This window comes from Leishmania mexicana, chromosome 20 (genome assembly GCF_000234665.1).
Source record: "Leishmania mexicana MHOM/GT/2001/U1103 complete genome, chromosome 20".
NCBI classification, from domain to species: Eukaryota; Euglenozoa; class Kinetoplastea; order Trypanosomatida; family Trypanosomatidae; genus Leishmania; species Leishmania mexicana.
This window is the reverse complement of record NC_018324.1, coordinates 32,927-52,500: the sequence shown is the minus strand read 5'-3', so window position 1 is coordinate 52,500 and position 19,574 is coordinate 32,927. Positions and strand designations below refer to the sequence as shown.

General features: G+C 57.9%; 8 protein-coding genes across 8 annotated transcripts in view; all 8 read left to right on the top strand.

Moving 5' to 3' along the window:
• Nucleotides 1-171, top strand: part of LMXM_36_0170 (conserved hypothetical protein) — a gene marked incomplete at both ends in the record, with an annotated part of 468 nt that extends 297 nt beyond the window's left edge. The window contains one exon of the mRNA XM_003874311.1: nt 1-171. This exon is cut by the window's left edge and continues 297 nt beyond it. Coding sequence (XP_003874360.1) covers nt 1-171 — 171 coding nt within the window.
• Nucleotides 172-2,059: 1,888 nt separating this feature from the next.
• LMXM_36_0160 (conserved hypothetical protein) lies at nt 2,060-2,917 on the top strand (the record flags this gene model as incomplete). The annotated part of the gene is made up of 1 exon (XM_003874310.1): nt 2,060-2,917. The coding sequence occupies one exon, from the start codon at nt 2,060-2,062 to the stop codon at nt 2,915-2,917; it is 858 nt and encodes a 285-aa protein (XP_003874359.1).
• A 534-nt stretch (nt 2,918-3,451) lies between these two features.
• Nucleotides 3,452-4,909, top strand: LMXM_36_0150 (fructose-6-phosphate2-kinase/fructose-2,6-bisph os phatase-likeprotein; the record flags this gene model as incomplete). Its single annotated transcript, XM_003874309.1, has 1 exon — nt 3,452-4,909. One exon carries the CDS (start codon nt 3,452-3,454, stop codon nt 4,907-4,909), a length of 1,458 nt encoding a protein of 485 aa, XP_003874358.1.
• Nucleotides 4,910-7,133: 2,224 nt separating this feature from the next.
• Nucleotides 7,134-9,077, top strand: LMXM_36_0140 (hypothetical protein, unknown function; the record flags this gene model as incomplete). Its single annotated transcript, XM_003874308.1, has 1 exon — nt 7,134-9,077. One exon carries the CDS (start codon nt 7,134-7,136, stop codon nt 9,075-9,077), a length of 1,944 nt encoding a protein of 647 aa, XP_003874357.1.
• An 811-nt stretch (nt 9,078-9,888) lies between these two features.
• Nucleotides 9,889-10,992, top strand: LMXM_36_0130 (conserved hypothetical protein; the record flags this gene model as incomplete). The annotated part of the gene is made up of 1 exon (XM_003874307.1): nt 9,889-10,992. The coding sequence occupies one exon, from the start codon at nt 9,889-9,891 to the stop codon at nt 10,990-10,992; it is 1,104 nt and encodes a 367-aa protein (XP_003874356.1).
• An 874-nt stretch (nt 10,993-11,866) lies between these two features.
• On the top strand, nt 11,867-12,838 carry LMXM_36_0120 (putative mRNA capping methyltransferase; the record flags this gene model as incomplete). Its single annotated transcript, XM_003874306.1, has 1 exon — nt 11,867-12,838. The coding sequence occupies one exon, from the start codon at nt 11,867-11,869 to the stop codon at nt 12,836-12,838; it is 972 nt and encodes a 323-aa protein (XP_003874355.1).
• A 599-nt stretch (nt 12,839-13,437) lies between these two features.
• On the top strand, nt 13,438-16,188 carry LMXM_36_0110 (conserved hypothetical protein; the record flags this gene model as incomplete). The annotated part of the gene is made up of 1 exon (XM_003874305.1): nt 13,438-16,188. The coding sequence occupies one exon, from the start codon at nt 13,438-13,440 to the stop codon at nt 16,186-16,188; it is 2,751 nt and encodes a 916-aa protein (XP_003874354.1).
• A 1,161-nt stretch (nt 16,189-17,349) lies between these two features.
• Nucleotides 17,350-19,209, top strand: LMXM_36_0100 (putative DNA damage repair protein; the record flags this gene model as incomplete). Its single annotated transcript, XM_003874304.1, has 1 exon — nt 17,350-19,209. One exon carries the CDS (start codon nt 17,350-17,352, stop codon nt 19,207-19,209), a length of 1,860 nt encoding a protein of 619 aa, XP_003874353.1.
• Nucleotides 19,210-19,574: the final 365 nt, after the last annotated feature.

Below are 19,574 nucleotides of genomic sequence, written 5' to 3'. Positions count from 1 at the left end.
GGGGTACTGGAGACTTACCCGTATGACCAAAATGAACTGCGGCGGATTGCAGAAGAGGATGGGCTGAAAATGCGGGTGTGGCGTCACCAGCGGGAGCTCGAGATGGAGTCGAAGGAGGGCAAGATCGATGAGGTACTGCACATGAACGTCATGCGGCGAGGCAAGCCCTGATCGAGTAAGCGGCACGTTTGGTGGCCCTTTCGCTGGCTCATTCCACGCTACGCAGTGCGGCCTACCTGATGTGCGTGCTTTCTTTTTTTTTGTGGCATTTTAGTGCAACTTTCATCGTGGTTGACCTCACGCTGCCGCACGCACCCACATGCGTGTTGGTTGCTGTTGCCGATGATGGCGGGGTTCTATCTTGACAGTTCAAAAGAGGAAGTAAAGTGATCCTGCGTACCCACCTCGCCAGCTACGGCGGTTGGTTCTCCTCGCTCGCACCCCCTTACTGACCTCTCAAGCCTCATCTCATCGTATATGTTTACTGAGAATGCCTCCGTGCTCGATCTTCTTTGTGTGAAGCACCCCCAAAAGACGTCGATTCTCCGCGTTACTAATGTACTGCGTCGGACTCTCGTGAACTCACATTGTGGACTCATCGAAGCGATTCCCTCCCCATTTTGTTTCGGTGCATTCCGCCACGTGTTCCGCCTGCTATCTAAGTATTCGCTCCCATGTAATGGCGCGCACCCGCAGGTGCTTAGTAGTACGCCCTTAGTACAGCTCACTCTCGACAGTGCGTGCGCACGCTGTGGCGCAGCCGCTTGACGTGATGCTGAAGCGCCGGCGAAACGGCTATGCCGCGGAATGCCTTGGGGGCGTTGCGGCCATGGCTCTCCGATGGGAACGTAGAACTTGACTGACGGGTCCCGCTTCTTTGGGTCGACAACAGCCACAGTGACGGTGACGCTGAGGAAGTCACGGTAAGCATCGCCGACGCGAAAGTACATTACCTCAAAGTGTTGATTCTAGCGTCAAGTGAGCGCCTCTACAAGGTCGGTGATCGGCGTGCTCGTCTTCCTGTGAGCAATCAGTCGACGGTGCTTCTGTGTCATGCAGGGACTGCAGGAGACCGAGGTGGCGCAACAAGTCATGTGGAAGCTAGGGTACAGCAACGCAGAACAGACGGCTCGCAGCACTCATGACGGACCTGCGCTGGCGCTTGATCTTGAAGAAGCCATGATGTCGGTGCGGGATGTGGAAGCGTATTTCGTACAGCTGTTCATGGTGGCATCGGCGCACCTCCTGCATGAAGCGCTTCGCATCTCCACGCCTGTGGTCCGCACTAGCGGATTCCGGCTGCTGGTTGAACGTCGGCGCGTTTTGATTTGACAATGCTGCTGCTCTCTCGGTCTTCCTGTTCTTCTGTTTGTCTGTGTGCGTCCCTGTTCAGCTGTGTTGCAAAGAAAGGATTCAACGGTGATCCCAAAGGGGCGAATATGATAGGAGAAACGGCAAAGGAGGGGGTAGAAGGGTAGTCGAAAGATTGTCTTGGTTGCAGCGGCGATGCCCTTCGGTTGCTGCTGCTTCTCGCTTTTCGTTGTATTTCGTAAACGTCCTAGCGAGGTCCTCGTGACGGCGTTTCTCTGCATTGTACTTATCTGGCAGCGGCCTTTAGTCCAGTATTCTTTGTGTGTTTGCAAGTGCGCCTTATTTGCGCACAAGGGATCGGCAGGAGAAGCATCCTGAGGCGATGTTGATAGGAGAAACGGAGCTTCATCTCTTTCTTGGCCTCTGTGACAATGTGTGTTTGTTCCTCACCCCCGCGTCTCGCTCTCCTTGCCCGCGGTCGCTGTCGTCAATGCGCAGTTTCGACTTCCGTCTCTCTCTCTCTACATTTCTTTCGTTCTCGTTGCCTCTCGTTCTGCGTTCCATGCGCCCACCTATCGTTCTTCCTTCACGTGTCGCTGTGCTTTGCGCATTACCTGAACACGGTGACTCTGCGCCCCCCCCCTTTCGCGGTGCAGCGGTGCGTTTTTTTTTCCTTTATTCTTAGCCGGATCGCGCTCTGTGCATCTTCCGCCTTCCCCGAAAATCACTGAGATCATAGGAATCTACGATGCAGCAGCTTCAGGTGAGCGCCTGTGTGCTCCTCTTAGCGCTCCTCTGCGTCACGACTGTGAGAGGCAGCGGTGGTCTTCAGCACGGCACGTGGGATGTGAGCACTCTTATACCAGGCCGTGGTGCTGTGCCTCCCAACTACGAGCTCACCGTACAACCAGGAAAGTGGACGGTGAAGGAGAGAGACGCTGGCCGCGTTGGCCGCCTGTTCGACCACGCCGCCGCGCGCGTTGGGCTTGTTTACGCCGGCGTCCCCAGCGACGAGCACGCGCTGTGCCGCATGCCCTCGTCACTGACTCTAAAGCTTGCGGCTGTCCGCACGGACGACGGCATTCGGCTCGAGTGCCAGACGGTGTGGTTCTCGCCGTCCTTGTTGCGTTCATTTGATAATGACGGACTTCTGCATCGCCGGTTTGACCCTGCAGAGCCGCTGTACAGCGCCGACAACGGAGAGTGCCTTGCCACCCCGTGGCGAGTGCGGGAGCTCTACGTCGCAAAGATGGGAGCGGGCCCTTTGCTGCTCACCGGCGTTCTCGTCGATGGCACGTCAGGCACGCAGGAGTCGTGCAGCGTACATTTGGAGGTCAGATATCGTCCTATCACGTCAGCGAAGGATTCGTCGTCGTCGAGTACCCTTGTCTCCATCGCGATGCTGCTCATAGTCGTCGCTGCGCGCCTGCTGCCGCGTTGTATTTTGACCCGAAAGGGTCAGCTGGACAAGGCGAGTTACCGCGGCAAGAACCCCACCAACCTGACACCGGCTCATCGCCTTCATCTGCTGCGCCAACAAAAGAAGATCATCGAGAAGATGAAGGCGGAGGATGTCGCCAACGCGGCCAAGCTCACCGCCGTGTAACGAGGGTGCCTGCGGAATTGTGTGCCTGTGTCTAGGTTGTCATGTTGCCGGCTAACCCTCTGCTCCGTGCGCAAACACGAATCAAGTAGAGCGACGCTTCGTCGACTACGAGTGGTAGGTGGCGCGGAGATGGGTAGATCGAGTAACAAGTACATGGCACTCGTGCGTCGAAAAAGGACGTGAGGACATTGCTTTACTTCTACCATGGGCGTCACTAGCATTCGTTCTCGACACTCCCCTGTGGAAGGTGGCACGCGTTGCTTCTGAAGCAAAGAGTCCACAGGAAAGAGAGTTTAGCGCGCAGAGGTGCATACTTCAGCATCACCACAGCCCTCCCTCCCTACCGACGCTTGCTCTTCCTACCCCGCGGGAAGACGGCCACTCGGTCATTGCACCTTCTCTCTCTCGCGTTTCTCCTCGCCTTTCTTTTTTTCGTTTCTCTTGGCTCACGTGTCTCGCGCGACGCTTCGGCATTTCACTTTTGGCAGTGGAAACGTGTGCTGGTGAGATAGCGACGCGCACCGAGCCTCGCAAATGGTTCTCGCCCACCTGAGAGCGTCGAACGTGTACGATGTGGGGGACATGAATGAAGCGAACACCATCGACTTTAGACACATGGTGGGGGTAGAGTATCACACTCAGCGAGAGGTGGTTCGCCAACCGCCGTCTCTCACAGACACCAACGCCAATGATGTGGCGATGGTGAGCATGGGACTGTACCGTTTCTCCAATGCGACGAGTCCAGTTGTCATCTTTGTCAGCTCCGAGGAGCGGTGCAGCATGCCGGCGCGGTTCTTCTGCACCCGCTTTGTGCACTACTTTCGGTGGATAGGCGAAAGTGTGCAGCTGTTTGTGGCCTCCAAGAGCTTCCAAGATCACCGTCCGACACCGTACGCGACGCAACGGGATACATGGCTACAAGAGAACCGGCGGTGTGTGTCGGCTGCCTTGGACTACTTCGACGCGAATCCGAAGCTGGGCTTTGTTGCCACTCCCGTTGCAGTTATATTTACTGACTGCGACTGCGCGGATGCCCGTGCGGCACTGGTGAATTTGCTCCCCCCTGATCGCTCTTTTTTAATTCGGCACGTGCGGTTTGCGGAGGAGTGGGAGAGCCACAGACACAACTCCTATCGCTTTATCGACGTTAGCCTCCAGCGACAGGCACTCCGCGCGTCGCGGAGCAGCGGCAGCGTTGTCTGCTCCAGACTTACCAGTTTTCTCAACAGCATGCTTCCCACGTTGTATCAGCTCTACTCTGCGGAGCCGCTGGAGGGCGCGCCAGACGAGACGCTCAAGTCGTTCCCGCCAATCTTCTTCACCCGCCACGGGCAGTCCGAGTACAACGTCGAGGACCGACTCGGCGGAGACCCGGACTTAACGGAGACCGGCCGCATCGACGCAGAAGACATTGCCCACTTTTTTGAGCGTCAAGTTAAGACGAATGTAAACTTGTTCGACCATCGCCCCACCGTGTGGGAGGAGGACGGCAACTTTGAGGTATGGTGCAGCCAGCTGCGACGCACCCAGCGCACCGCGCAACCGACCGCCGACATACTGTGCCACGGTGTTCTCAAACCGTTCAAGTCGCTCAACGAGATTCATGCCGGCATCTGCGAGGACATGACCAACGACGAGGTGAAGTCGCTCTACCCCTTCATCCAGCGTTTTCGGCACACTGACAAGGTCGGGTTCCGCTACCCAGACGGCGAATCGTATGTCGACCTCGTCCGCCGACTAACACCGCTGTTGAACGATTTGAACAATTGCATGAAGTGCGTGGTGGTTGTCGCGCACCAAGCCGTGCTCCGTACTATGCTGTCTTTTTTCGGCGGGCGGCCAGTAGAAGAGGCCGTCCATGTTCCGTGCCCACAGCGCACCATCTGGGCATGCACAATGAACCGCCTTGGAGAACCGCAGCTGGCTGAGATAGCCTTGTCGCCTCGCCAGGGCCAAGACGAGGGATCCACGGTCCACTGGCAGGGTTGGTAGGCAGTCCGGCTGCCTATCTGTTTTTGCGTGCGCCGGCGTGTGTGTGTGCTTATCAGCGCGCCTGCCTACTCCACGTGCGCGTCCTGCGCTGCGTTGCTTTCGGCTCGCCTTTTTTTTGCCGATTTTGGTCTCACGACTGCCGCTCTCATCTTCGCACATTTGCCAGCGCTTCTCGTTCATTTTTTTTTGGTGACGCTGCTGGCGGTGCTGTGCACTGCTACCTCTCCATTTGTTTCTTGCTCCACCTCCCCTTCTCTCCAGCGCGTGCATATATACACGCACCCCCCAACCAAACTTGTTATTTCCGTTCGTGCTCTTATTATTGCTGAGCGATCACGGCGTTCGACAACGCCGTGCGCCAATGTAGGGCGTGGAAAGGCATAGTGGGGTCGTTACTTACCCCCTCTTGCAGTCCTTTACTTAGAAACACGCATGTGCGCAAGCGCATGCTGACTTCGCCTCGGAGAACATGGCTACTGCGCGGCTCGAACCGCAAACTTTTGTCTGAGGGCAGATTCAAAGCTGTGCCCTCAGGTGATGGGGAAGTGAAGGTCCCTACGAGAGAGAAGGGCATCCGATGGATGATGCTTCAGTAATGGCTTCCTGTACATTTTTGTTTTTGTTCTCCATTGTCTTACCTGCTGACGCGGAGGGGGGATAGCTCAATGCGTGGTATCACAGATCTCAGTGCTCTCACTCTGTGTGGAGAAAGACCATGCCGAGCCCTCCTCCCCTGCATTCCCTGCCAATATCAGAACCACCTCTGTTGGTGGCAGGGTCAAGTGCCCTCGACTTAGCGAGGTCCGTGTGATGCATCGCTACGGATGCCGGCGGTGAGGTCCTGGATGGTGTGGCGTTGGAGAGACCTGCGGGAGCGAGCACGGTTGTACCATCCACATGATTCGGCAGAGTGCCAGCGTGGATCAAGCGCATCTCTCACCCCCCGGCCCTCGCACTGCCTACTGGTGGTGGGGAGCGTGAGTGTCACCCCGCGAGGGGGGATGCACCAGAGGTGGCGGCCGGCGTGATTGGAGGAGCGGCTGTGAGCCGACCTGCGAGGCTGCCGTGATGGGTAGGGCTTGCGGGCCGGGGCCGTGCACCGGTGACCGAGTCGCCGCGTTGCTGTAACGCGCGTGTCCAGCGCTGCTTCGCACCCGGCGATGGGGCGTGTGGCAGGGCCGCTGTGGCGTGGAGCTGAGCTCGTGCTGTATGGCAGAGCGTGGACACGCTGAATATAAAAAACAACAACAAAACAACGCTGCATGGTCTGTGTGTGTTTGTGTGGCTGTGCCTGCCTCCTCTTCTCTCTCCCTTTGTTCGTGCTCGGTGTTGCAGTGTGGTGCCGGCGGTGGTTTCCCTATTTTTGGTGCCGGTAGTGATGGAGCTCTTCCTCTCTCGACGAACAAGGATGGCACAAAATTGTGCACGGCGGCATACCTCACAAAAAAAGGAAAAGATACCAAGCACCTCTTCGATCTCTGCTCATCCTGCGTGTGTGCTGGATGACGAATGCAGCGAAGGGGGTGGTCAAAGTGTGTGTGCGTGCGAGCGTCCGCTGAGGATATGCCGGGAAAGGCGCAGAGGAGCCCCCACGCGCTTCCTTCCCCCTGCACTTTCTGTGATGGTAAGGGAGATAGGTGCGGTGATGGGGCCCAGTGCTGCGGTGTCTGTGCGTACTTTACCCCTCCTTGTTTTTCTTGCCCTGTAAAAGTGTGCGCTCACTCCTTTCGTGTATTTGGTATGTTCTCTGCCACTCTTGTGCAACTCCCCACGTCTCGCCCCTTACGCGCTTTTTGACTGCACCACAAACACTCACACGGTCTTGCTCAGCATACGTCGTCGCACCTCATCCGTCACACAGTTGACGCACAGAAGGAGGAGCGCACGAAAGCCGAAGAGACGCCGGACGATCGGGCACTGCAAGTACCATTCCCCCGAGAGGAGAGGCGACGAGGAGAGACGTGAGTGACTCAGCCGGCAGGGACGCGCGCTGGATCGTCGGTAAGGAGAGGTGGACAAGCCGGCGTACGAAAATAGAAACAAGGCGTATCGTTTCTTCCTTGTGCGTCGCCCACTCTCTTTCCCCACCCCACTGTACGCACGGAGGGAAAGGTAAAGGGCTGTGTCTCACTGGGGCAGGACGTAGGTGCAACAGCAGGCCCCAACTGTGCGGAGAAAAGCTATCATTTTTTCGCGCAACAACGAGAGAAGGCGGCGACAGGAAATGCTTAAGCAGCTGAAGGAGACGGTGGTGTCCGCGATCTCCTCAAACCCGCTTAACGCCTACGAACTGGATACCTCCGGCACCACGCTTTGTGGCCGTAGCGACTTGTTCGAGAAGTGTGACGCTGTCGTACGCGCCAATGGAAAGAAGGTGTCTATATTCACCCTGCGTATAAAGAGGGTGTTGGAGCGTTGCACTGCTAGCGAGGCTCTCGCGCTGATCAAGGTGGTGAAGGAGAGTGTGGCACTGCTGACCCACATGCGCCACCCCGGCATCCTTAGCATCGAGGGTCAACTCGTAGAGGACAAGAAAAAGATATGGTTTGCGGCGGAGCGGGTGTCGATGGTGCTCGCGCCAGAGAACGTTCAGGGTCTCCCTCTTCAGGTGAAACTACTGGGACTTTTCCACTGCGCCGAGGCCATCCGATTCCTGCACGAGAAAGCAGAGCTTCTCCTCTTCAACTTTGCCCTCTCCTCCATTTACGTGACAGAAGACAATCAATGGAAGATCGGCGACCTGTGCTTCGCTGTGCCGCGAGCTCAGCTCAGCGCACCGCCACCGCCGCCCTTCCCCTTCCACAGCGTGGCAGCGCCGCTACTGGACTACCTGCCGACGGAGTACGTGCAGTTTTGCACTAAGAAGGACGATGCTGCCAACAGAGACCTTTTCTCTGCTGGTGCTGCGCCGCTCGTGTACCCAGACAGCGACACGTACGGCTTTCTCGTGGTAACGGTGGAAGTCCTGCAGGGGAAGCGGCTCTTCAACTGCTGCGGCAACCCACAAGAACAGCAGCGGCAGCTGAGCGCTGTCGAAGGGCACATATCGCGCTACTTTCCTGCCGCGGCGTTACGATTGCCACGCCCACCGATCTCGACGGTCGTCGTCACCGGCCCCTTCGCGACGCCGGACATGAAGACGCTCACTGGTTTGTTCTCCTTCGGCATCCTCGACAGCGACCCACGCTTTAGACTGCTAAAGGCGCTCTACGATGGTCTTACGAAGGGCGATTTCTGCGAGGCTGTCATCCTGTCGGGCATTGTGCCTCTCATGGTGCAGGAGAGCAAGGTCGATGCCATGCTGCGATTTGTGCTGCCAATTCTTCTGCTGTGCGCCGGCACCCTCTCTACCAGCAGCTTTCATCGCACCTTGCGCGAATACTTCGTGTCGCTGCTGACTGCCATTATTCGTGCTCCGTCGCTACAGCCGGCCGCCGTATACGCCGAGCAAATTCTACAGAAGCGCGAGTGCATCCACAAGCACTTTGCGAGTGTGGAGGACAAGGCGACGCTCATTGTTCCTCTCATCCTGAAGCTTATGCCGAGCGAAGGAAATGAGCGCCTCCAGAAAGGCAGCCTGGAGTGGTTTCGTGACGTGCTGACGCAGACCCCCACCATCAAGCTCGGTTTGCCGAAGGACATAGCCGCCCGCCTGCTCAACGTGGCCTCGTCCAACGCAGACTCCTTTGCACTCGCCTTTCAGTGCCTCGAGAAGATCCTCACATTCTCCGCAACGGAGACTAAAATGGATGTGGAGGTGAACCTGACGCGAACCATTTCGAACACCGCCATTTCCTTCACCTCCGTGCAACTTGATTACATGCTCGGCCTATTGAGGGGCATACAGGAGAAGATGAACCCGGAGCATCGAGCCGTCAAGTCGATCCCGCTTCTCTGTCCCCTCCTGCTTCACACGGATGGAACAGTGCGGCAGTTTGCCGTCGCGTCGATTGTCAGGTACGCGCAGCTGCTCGGCAGTGGCCCAGCGCCAGCGACAGCGCCACTACCACCACCACCATCGAGTGGCGGCTCCTTTTCCTCCTCAGCGGCGAACTCTGGAGCACCTGCAGCACTCGCTGGTTCCTTGACGCAACACGCATTACCACCTTCAGCCGCGCCGCCTCCAGCGCGCGCAGACGACGACGTTTTTGCATCGCTGTTTTCCTAGCTGTGTGCCAGATCTACACTCTCGCACGTGCGCAGCTGCGCCCATGAATGCAAAGGAAAAAAAAGAACATACTCCAGTCTGTATCGCAAAAGCACGCAGCACAGCTGTGATGCGTGGCTTTTACTCACCCGAGACCTCCTTCCCTACCGTGGCCGCCTCCCCTGCTCTTGTTTGTTTTTCCGTTGTGCCCCTTTGGCTGCCTCTTTTGTGTTTGTGTCGGCGCTGAACCTCGCCGCGCTTTGTGGAGTGTGCGCGACACGTGGGCAGAGCACCGTGCTGGTGCTGCAAGAGAGCGAGGGAGGCTTCCCCCTCTGCCGTCTTCGCCACTGAGGTGACCTATGGGACTGTGCTTGTGCGGCAGGCGGCGCGCGCCGCTGTCGCGCCCTTTCCCATGTACCCTAGCACACACAAAAAATACACATTCCTTGAGTACTTGCTCCTTTCTCGCATACAGTAGTGAGGCCCCGTTTTGCGCTGTCGCCGGCATCCAGTTACCAGCGCTGGCCTCTCGCTTCCGTGTCTTTCACTGGCCTGGCCGACTTCCTTCTTCTTGTCTCTACCCCACGTCTGTCATTACCCTTCTCCCTCTCTCTCTCTGCCGGTCTGTCACTGCATACCTCATCACCCCGCTGCTCTGCACGCCCTGCGCTTGGCATGCTGGTGAGGGTGCTTGAGCAACGAAAAAGGAAACACCGACAAGCAAGCACGACAGCGGCGACTGCCATGTGGGCTGTGTAGCCGCAGCAGCGCCACATCATTCCACGCACAAACAACAAAAGATCTGTCGGGGTGCGTTTGTAGGTACGCCACCATGAGCAGTGAGGGAAAGGAGACAGAGTCGCGGCAAGCTGGCGAGCCTGCGGCGGCGGTGAAGCCGCCATCTACGAATTCCTCGTCATCTGAAGACAGTGACAGCGATACGTACACTATCACCCAGACTCTCTTCGATGCCCTTGCAGGGAGGGGATTCAGCGAAAACGCCATCAAGAAGTCCATCGTTGCCGGCTGCATCGACGAGGCTACGTGCACGCAATGGATTCAGATGCACGAAGGACACCCAGAGCTCGACACCGCGCTCGAGGACGGTGTCGAGGTGATCATCAAAGCCAAACGCGTCTTGACGGAGGCAGAGCGCGTGGCCAAGGTGAGGGAGTTGCAGGAACGTGTGAGGCGCAAGAAAGAGGAGGAGAAGCTCGAGCTGCAGGGTAAGGAGCGGGAACGTCTGGAGATGGGCCGCAAAGTGCTGCGAATGAAAAGCGAGATGGAGGAAGTACGGCGAAAGATGAACGTGGAGGAGGCGCGACGCGAGAATGCAGCCGACTTGGAGGCAAGGCGGCGCATCAAAATTCGAATCGCTGCTGACCGACTAGAGCGTAGAGGGCACACCAGGGATGAAGCGCTCGCGCTGGCAGAGAAAGAGTACGAGGAGGCGGCGACGAAGGCTCGCGCGGAAGCGGCGGCGAAGTTGGAAATTCTGCAGGGGGCGCAGGCTCCAGCACAGACGGCGACATCGCCGAGTGATGGTGCGTGGAACCTGTCCGCCATCACTGCACCTTCGTCTGCTCAGAACACACTGGTCGGCTTGTTTGCTGGAGAGGCCCCCATGTGTGCGCAGTCGCTCGTCGACAATATACGGAAGCGTGCACCTGCCGAGCAGACGGCCGAGTGTGTGCGCACTCTCCGGCTGATCCTCGGGAACATTGTGAGCGACCCGTTTGACACGAAGAAGCGCACATTGCGCATCTCAACAAAGGCATTCCGTGACGTCATTCTCCCTGTAGACGAAGCGGTGCGACTGTTGCGTTGGTGCGGGTTCGACCTATCGACTGATGCGGCCAACAATCAGACCCTTTGCCTCTCTACCGTTGTCGTGCGTCGCCTGCGCCAGGCGCTCGCGCTCCTGGACAGCGAGTGATGATTACCGCTCTCGACCAATTCTCATGGAAGTCGATGTGCGCGTGTGTTTGCGTGCTTGCTTGTGAAGGAGCCGATGTCGCCCCGGTGTGACGCGGAGAGCGTTTTATCTCCGCGTCGCAGGGGAGGTAGGTGTGTGTGTGTATGTGGAGAGTGTGTAGTGCAGGGCGCCCGCCGTGCGGGGTGTGCAGCTGATTTTTATCCGTCGCTTCAGTCGACCTGTTCTCCCTCACCACAGAAAGGGAAGATGACGGGGAAAGAGAAAAGAAAGGGTACCGACAACGAAAGGCAAGCCGGGAAGCGCGCAGCGCTGGTAGCTTTTCGCGCAGAAACGAGGACAGCATGTTCAGATTATGTGAGTGCGCTTGACACGCAGCGTTAGGATGGGCACCAACAGCTGATAGTTCTCCATGAGAAGCAGGCCAACGAGCACCCTACTCACACGCGCACAGGATAGGGGGTACACGACGTGGTAGTGCTACTCATGTGCATCGGCGCGGATTGCGGCCGTGATACACACATTTTGCACACGTTGATGCGACCTTCCTTTGGTACGCGTGTGGAATGCCTTTTCCTGCTTATTCTGTGGCTGTCTTTGTCCGCTGTTCTGCTGTGTTGGTGCTGTCTCGAATGTACGCGTGATTTCGTGCGTTTGCGCGTGCGGCTTCTCATGAGCGAGAGTGCGACAACGCAATCTACATCTCCAAGTACGGGCCACGCCATTCTCCGGTGTTGCCTCCTCGTCAACATTAACCTTGGTGAAGCCGCACTTTCCGTTTTGCGCGCGAGGAAGGCTCACGTACAGGTCGCTACGCACCGCCAACATCGTCCGGAACTCATCCAAGCGCGGACAGACTCTCGCGCGAGACTCGAGGATGCCACAGAACCAGGCGGCGGCGGCGTACGATGACGTGACGCGAAAGCGGAAAGACGACTGGAGTAGTCAGCAGGTGGCGTTTCGGCACTTCAACAACTTTGTAAAGAAGACCTTGATCCAGTTTTCTCTGGACTGCGTGTTGACCAATGCGGCTGCCTCGCCGTCAGAAGGTGCGGCGGTTCTCGATCTTGCCAGTGGACGAGGCGGAGACATCGGTAAGTGGTTTTTCATGCAAAGTCCCGCGCAGAGCAACCCCCGTGCACCGTCGTCTGTCCTGCACACCTCCGTCTACGACTGCTACGATGTCTCTCTCGAGTGCATCAACGAGGCGGAGAGACGGTGTAAGGATATGATAGCTGCCATGGAGAAACCACCGCAGTGCTGTGCCTCGTTCACCGTGGCTGACTGTTTCACGGAGTCGTTTCTACGAGGCACCTTACCCTGCTCTCCGCATTTTGGTCGCTACAGCGTTGTGTCGATTCAGTTTGCATTCCACTATGCCTGCAAGAGTCTCGATCTCATCCGCAACGTCTTCTCCGCTGTTTCTGATGCTCTCGCTCCCGGTGGTGTGGTGCTCATCACGACAGTCGACATAGCGATGCTCTCCAAACGGGCGGTGGAGGGCACGTTAGGCAACGAGCTGTACAGCATCTCTTTTCCCAATCCACCCGAGTACGCCGCAGCCTCCAACGGCAACACCTTGCTTGTCACGGGCACTGAATACCACTTCCGCCTGGATGGCTTCGTCGACTGCCCAGAATACGTGGTGCCGTACGATGCGGTGGTGCAAATCGCGAGTGACGCCCGACTGCGGCTCTGCGAGCACATGTCGAAGCCTTTCTCCGAGTTTGTGCCGGACTACTCCGCAAGCTGGAAGGCAAACAAGGGCAACAAGCTCAGTCAGGCAGAACTGGAGCTTGTGACCTTGTACCGCGCTCTGTGCTTCGTGAAGGAGAAGGTGGCACTCTAGCTCTCGACACTTGTGCCAAAACTTAATGACTGTAGTCGCCGACCGCACAACCCCGATTGAAAGCGTCCCTCGCACGGTCGCCTCTGCGTCGGTGTGACGAGGACGGTATTTTCTCTTCTGCCGGTATTCGATGGGACTGGATTGTATTATTGGTTGCTCGCATATGGCGCTTATCTCGTCGCCCTGTCTTTATTCTGTATGGCATGTTCCTGCTTGGGCAGGGCCACTTCGTGTCTCGCATACTGGCCAAACCAAGTGATCACTCACTCACACATCTGCGCACATGCCACGACACGCCGACACAGTCGCCTGCGGCACTGCGGAGGGGGAGGGCAGAAGGGCCGGCAGCGGCAAGGGGACGTGCGTCTGGAGGGGGCGGCCCCGTTTACTTCTGTCTGCGTTGCGAAGATGTGCTGCTACCCTCCTCTCCCTTCCCTTGCTTTCGGTAGCGACAAGAATATCTGTGGCGTAAGCGCACTATTCTGCTGTCCGCTTGCCCTTGTTTGTTCTCGTTCCTGGTTGCTCTCTGTTGCCTTCTTCAATGTCTTGCAGGCCTATGCTACCGCTCCCCTCTCCTCCTCTTTTTTCTTCATCTCTGTATGGGCACCACATGTGTGTGTGTGTCCGTGTATGTGTTATTGGTGGGGAGGAGGGGCTGCTGTCTGCGACAACGGAAACGTACACGCGCCGCCTTCACTACAGTCATCATCTCATTCTTTTTGTGGTGCACTGCCATTCCTCGCACTTTCCGTTTCTCTTTCACATCTGCAGGACAGAGCTGCAAGGAAGAGGATTGCCCCATGTCCTCATACCAGGTTCCGCGGCCCAGTGACGGTGCTCTGCGCACTGCTTTGAAGGCCGTGCTGACAACATCGCAGCCACCACCGCTGGTGGCTCACCCACCTGCAAGGAACGTGGCCTGGCGCCCCCGACGCATCGTTGAGGAGCTCAAAGCGCTGAGATGTGTCGAGGCGCTCTCATCCTTTGAAGTGGAGCTCCGAGGCCTAGTGGGCATGCAAGAAACACGGTATCGCACGAAGGTTGTCAACCGTGCATACAGGGACGAATGCGCCTTGCGCGAAGTGGAGCACCTTCTGGCAGCTGAAACTGCTGAGCGCCGCGATGCGACGGAAACCTTCTTTGCCATCGTGCAGGCTCCGTTCGAGGTACTTCATCTGCGCTTGCAGGAGGAGCTCACGCGGCGATCTCTGCGCTGCGAGGAGCGTTCCATCTGGCGCGCGATGCAGCTACGTGCTTCCTGTTCATGCCTCGCCCTCACCGAGGCAGACAACCGCGCTGCACTTGGCGCGTTGGAAGAGTGCGCCCGTGAGGAGCTCAAGAACCGTCGACTTATCGAACTGGGCAATAACCTGCAGCGTGAAATTATTGCTCAGAGACGCCTTGCTGTTCACTTGCGGTGCGTCGATCACTCGAAAGGGGCGAAACGTGCGCGTCAGCGGTTGGATTGGCAAGAGGAGATGGACCGGGCTACCGTGGAGCGACTGTATTCGCTACACCTCATCCTGCTGCTGCAAGGCGTGCAGGTGGATTTCACGGCGGCGGTCAAAAGAGATGTCATCCGGCTTTCCGAGGCAAGCGGCGCGATGGCACAGCAGGTGCACGTCGCAGACTGCGAAGACTGCGTGCTCGCCTGCCTTGATCAGGAACAGCGGCTTCGGCTTACGTTAGAGGAGCAGGAGCACACCGGCTTCAAGGCCGTGACGCAGGCGTTTCTCCTCGGCTGGCGGGGAGTCTACAAGCAGATAACAAAGGACTCTGACGTTACAAGCGTCTTTGGCAAGATTGAGCTTCTCGTTCGGCGCGACATTGTGGACCAGCGGAGGTTGGAGCTCAACACCCTGCTACTCGCGTGTCAGGCGCATACGTGCGTGCTGAAACGGCACCAGGTCGAGCGTCGGACCTTGTGTCAAAAGTACATCGACGGCGCTCGCGTCATCAGTACTGAGGAGAACAGGGAGGCAAATCAGCTCTTCTGTGATCACCACGTGTGGCAGTGCCAGCAAGCGGCCCTACAGCGGGCCACCGTGCTGGCCGTTGAAGAGCTGGCCTCCAGCCGCGCCATCCGCGGCGCAGAGGCACAGGCGCGCCTGGCGTGCAAGCTACAGTACCTTGCAGAGAAGCTTCAGATTCAATGCGAAGAAGGACGGCGGCGTGTTGCTGAGGAGGAGGAGCACTGCCTCAGTGCGCTCCGTGAGCATTACGTGCATGTCTTCTTCATTCAAGGCGCGGGAAGACTCTTCGTCAGCGAGCGGGCTGGGCGCATGCTCATCGAGCTTGAGGAGTCGGCCGCGGCTGTCGACACGCTTCTGCCGCTGCGGCAAGCGCTGGCACATTCTCTAGTCTCGGACGCGTGTCGCCCTCTGTGGGAGTTGGAGGATGAATTCCGCGCACGCGTGGCGGTCGAGGAGGAGCGCGAGTGTTGCGGCCTCGTGCGCCAGCACGTCGTACTCTCAGAGGCGACGCATCGGATCGGACTCTTCGAGCTCGAACACAGCTTTTGGATTCGCCCTATCACTGCGCAGGTGTCCGCCATGGAGGCCGACGCGCGTGGACGCCTCTGCCGCTCCGCGGAGGCAGAAATGTTACTGGTGCGGCAATGCGTTCTGGAGGACCGGGAGTGGGAGCTTAGAAAGAGTATCCGTAAATGCGAGGTGCTCGTGCGGGAAAGCCTTGCGTTCACCGACAGGTCGCCTGCGCGGCCGTCGTTGTTGCGCCTGACCGATGCGACGGACATGTGGGGGGCTTTGGAAGCAGACTGGGGCGATGCTGCCTCCGACGTGGCGACGTGGACCGCAAACTGGCCGCTAGACGAGCGACCCTCGCTCACGTGCTACTCGACTCTCCGCTGCGAGGATGTTTTGGTAGAAGCGTACTTGGAGCGCGATTTGATCCACTTCATGGAGCACCGCGAGTGGTTGCAGGTTTTGCACGAAGCAAATACGTCGAACTCCGCAGCGAAGCGCTCTTTCTTCGATCTAACTTCCTGGAAGCTGCACAGCTTGTCGATGCGGCTGGAGCCGCAGCAGCGCGCCGCTTCCATCAACGTGTGGCACTCGAACCAGTCTTTCGACGTCAGCTTTCCGCTCACGCAGCAGCCCGAGGAAGCGATCGTTGGGGAACGCACAATATCTTTCTACGCACCGGATGCAGGAACGACGGCGACGCTGATGCAGCGCGACACAGACGCTGGTATGGTCTTCTTTCTGATTCTCGACGACGAGGGAACGGTGCTGGCGTGTGCAACGATGGTGGTCGAGGTTGTGCCCAAGTGCTCTGCGCACCTGTGCATTCCCCTTGACAGCAATCGGGGATTCGTCCGCCTTGTTTGAGGGCATAGATATGTGTGTCTCTCTGTGTGTGAGTAGAAAGGGCTGCGATGCGCTCACCAGTGCACAGGGCCCATGACTTGCTCATGTAAAGTACCGTGCTCTCTTTTTTTTGTACTAGTTACCCCCCCCTGCGTTGTTGAAGTGCCTCATGCTGGTAGATGGATGTATGGATGGACGGACAGATGTGAATGGAACCGCTGGACAATTCCCCTTGGTTGTTGCTCGGTTGGGAATCTTCGTCGTCCCGCCCCCCACCTCCTCATTTTATCGCTGAATTCGGCCACGGCAGTTTTTTTTTAGCGTTCCTTTGGATATGCCTCCCTTCCCATGTTTCACTTGAGAGGCGCCATGTCAAAGGAAAAAGGAAAAGAAGGGAGGGAAGTTCAACATGAGAGGTGCCGAGCCCGACTGTCAAAGCTCGGGACTATTCTCCTATGTGCGCGACAGAAAGGTTGGCCTGCTGTTAGACCGTGGAGAGAGGAAGGCGACGAGATGCTGTCAGTGCGAAAGGTTCATCTTGGCCGAGCGCTCACGTGCTCGATGATCGGAGTCGATATGCATGCTGCTCAAGTGCAGCTGTGCCATGGAGCTAACTTCCAAGCGTGCTTCATCTCGTGTAGGCAACGCCATGCAGCTTCATCAGTCTGGATGGACGCATCAACCTCCTGATGCCTCTTTTTCACATTTTTTTCTCTGCATTGTGTGCTCTGCCTACCCATCTCTTGTACCTGGGAACGGAGGCTGTTTTTAAAAATTGGAAACCGCTGGCAAGGGTGGATCGCGTGAATGGCACGTACGCGACATACAAACATTCACATGAGTGCCACGGCGGCATCACTGATCCCTCTGTGCCTTTTGTTCACCTCGACTCCCAGCGCCTTGTCCTTTTCCTAAGTGGCGGAAAGCGGGGCAAGTGATGACATCGTATGGGGGTGTGAGACCATTATCACTTTCCTTCTCCAGTAGTGAGGCTAAATTTTACGTAGATGGCCGACAGCGGCGCGCGCGCCTTGCCGCCACATCTCCCGCGCGCTGTAGTCACAGACATCGACCCACGATTTGTTCTCGAGGAGCCGGCAGGCCGTCTGCTCGAGCGAGTGTTGACGGAGCTCATCACCGCAACTGCGGCCTCTTCCTTGGCCTCCTGTCATACGCCCACGGATGACAGCGATGAGCCGAAACACGCGTGATCAGGTGAACAGCCTGCAGCACTTTCAGCAGCACTCACGACTTTATTTCATTGGGCAGTGGAGGACGAAGATGGAGGATGTGTTTCGTGAGTGGTTCATCGCGCACCCAGAGTGGAACCATGGTACACTGGAGCAGCAGCGCACCTTTGTCCATGTCGACATGGACGCCTTCTTCTGCTCCGTGCAACTGGCGAAGCCCGAGTACGCCCATCTGAAGACAAAGCCGGTGGGTATTGCAGCGGGCAAGTACAATAGTGACATCTCCTCCTGCAACTACGTGGCGCGCTCGTACGGCATTCACGCCGGGATGTACGTGAACTCCGCGAAAGAGCGGTGTCCAGAGCTGGTGACCCTCGGCTACGACCTCGAGGCATGCGAGCGCGTCGCCAAGACTCTCTACCAAATCATCTTTGATTTGTTCCCGACAAGCGTGAAAATGTCAATGGAGGTGTACAGCATCGATGAAGTGATGCTGGCCACTGACACTACCGACTACGCTTTGCTGCAGTCCTTCTGCGAAACCGTTCGCAGGGAGCTGTTCAGCGCAACAGGGTGCACCGCTTCATGCGGGATCGGACCCAACATTATGCTGGCGCGCGTCGCCACAGACCGTGGCAAGCCGAATGGGATCTGCGTTGTCCACGCCAAGGACGTGGTACAGACTATGACCTCGCTTCCGCTGGAGCACATCCACGGTGCGGGCGAGAGCACGATGGAGAAAATCTGCCGCGCGTTGCGTGAGCAGGGCATCATAGACGAGAGGACCGACGCGGACGGCGTCACGTGCGGATCTGTGCAAAAACTGAAGCGTGAGGCTTTGCAGAGGATCCTTGGCAAGAGGCAGGGTGAGACATTTTACCATCTCGTCCGGGGCGAGGACGGCCGCGTCGTCACGCGCACGGGCGATCCGGAGAACCAGCGGCACCTCGGTAAGCGGATCCCCAACGCTGTTGGTTGTTCCATGAACTACGCGGTGCGTCCTGAGGGGGTCGACGGGGTATGGAAGATTGTGCGTCAACTGCTGGACGATGTGTGTACCAAGCTGCGGCGCACCGATACAGTTGCCCAGGGGCTTCGTGTCACCCTTCTGGAACGGCATCCGCTGCATCCGAAGGAGACGCAAAAGTACATGGGCCGCGGCAAGTGCGTGGAGGTGCATCTGCCAATCAAGCTTCCGCACGCGATGGCGGCTGACGACGTAGAGGCGATGGAGCTGGAGATCCGGAAGGTGGTCTCCCCGTTGCTGGTTGCATCGCGGGCTATGTCCGATGCCGAGCGGGCAGCGCAGCTGGGCCTCTCGTCAAGCAAAGTGGACCTTGTGGTTTGGACCGTCACTACCGCGTCTCTGCGTGATATCGTCATCGAGGATTTGCGCGGCATGACGGTACAGGCGACGGGTCTTCGGCAGAAGCAGCAGGCGCCTTTCACACGTCAGCGCCACAGTGGGCAGCAGATGACCCTCGCAACGGGCTTCTTCAACGCGAAGCGACCGCGTACGCCGGATGTAGTGACAGTTGTAGAGCCCACACCCGCGCAGCCTCCATGTGGCACTGTGTGTCGGCCGCCTGCTGACAGTAGTCTAGACGCCGCGACACTCTACCTGTTGTACGCACAGCCGTGGTCACATCGTGATGACGCTACCGCGGCGCAGTGGCGTCGTGGCTGCGAGAGTGCCTGCCGTCAGCTCGACTACCCTGTTGTAAAGGCGTATCTTCGTTGTGCCCTGGCGAAGCTATCCGAGTGGCCCAAGCTGCAGGAGGCCGCAGAGACATTCCAGGAGCTGGTGTCCTTCGCGAACACCCGTCTTCCGGCGCCCCTGGACTTCTTGTGAAGCGGTGTTGCTCTTTGCGGAGGCCTTTTCTATCCGCGGCGCCACAAACGTGGTTCACACAAGCGTCCACGTACACTCCAACGCGTCTGCCGCGTACCGCGAGGGACAGCGTCCTGTCTGCCTCCTCCCTCCCACTCTTACCACTGAGTGTGGAACGTGCGAAACGTCGAAAGGGCACGAGAAGCGCCTGAGCGGCATTTTGCTGCCTTGTTTCCTAACCTCTGCGCACGTGTTCAAGACCCCTTCCATGATCTGCGGTGTGCCGCCGTGTCGCGGGGGACACGGAACGAAAGATGCACGCGCTCTTGCCGAAGGACACCGTGGGTTTGAAGCGTGCATATTTCTTCTTGCTTCTGCGGTCGCAC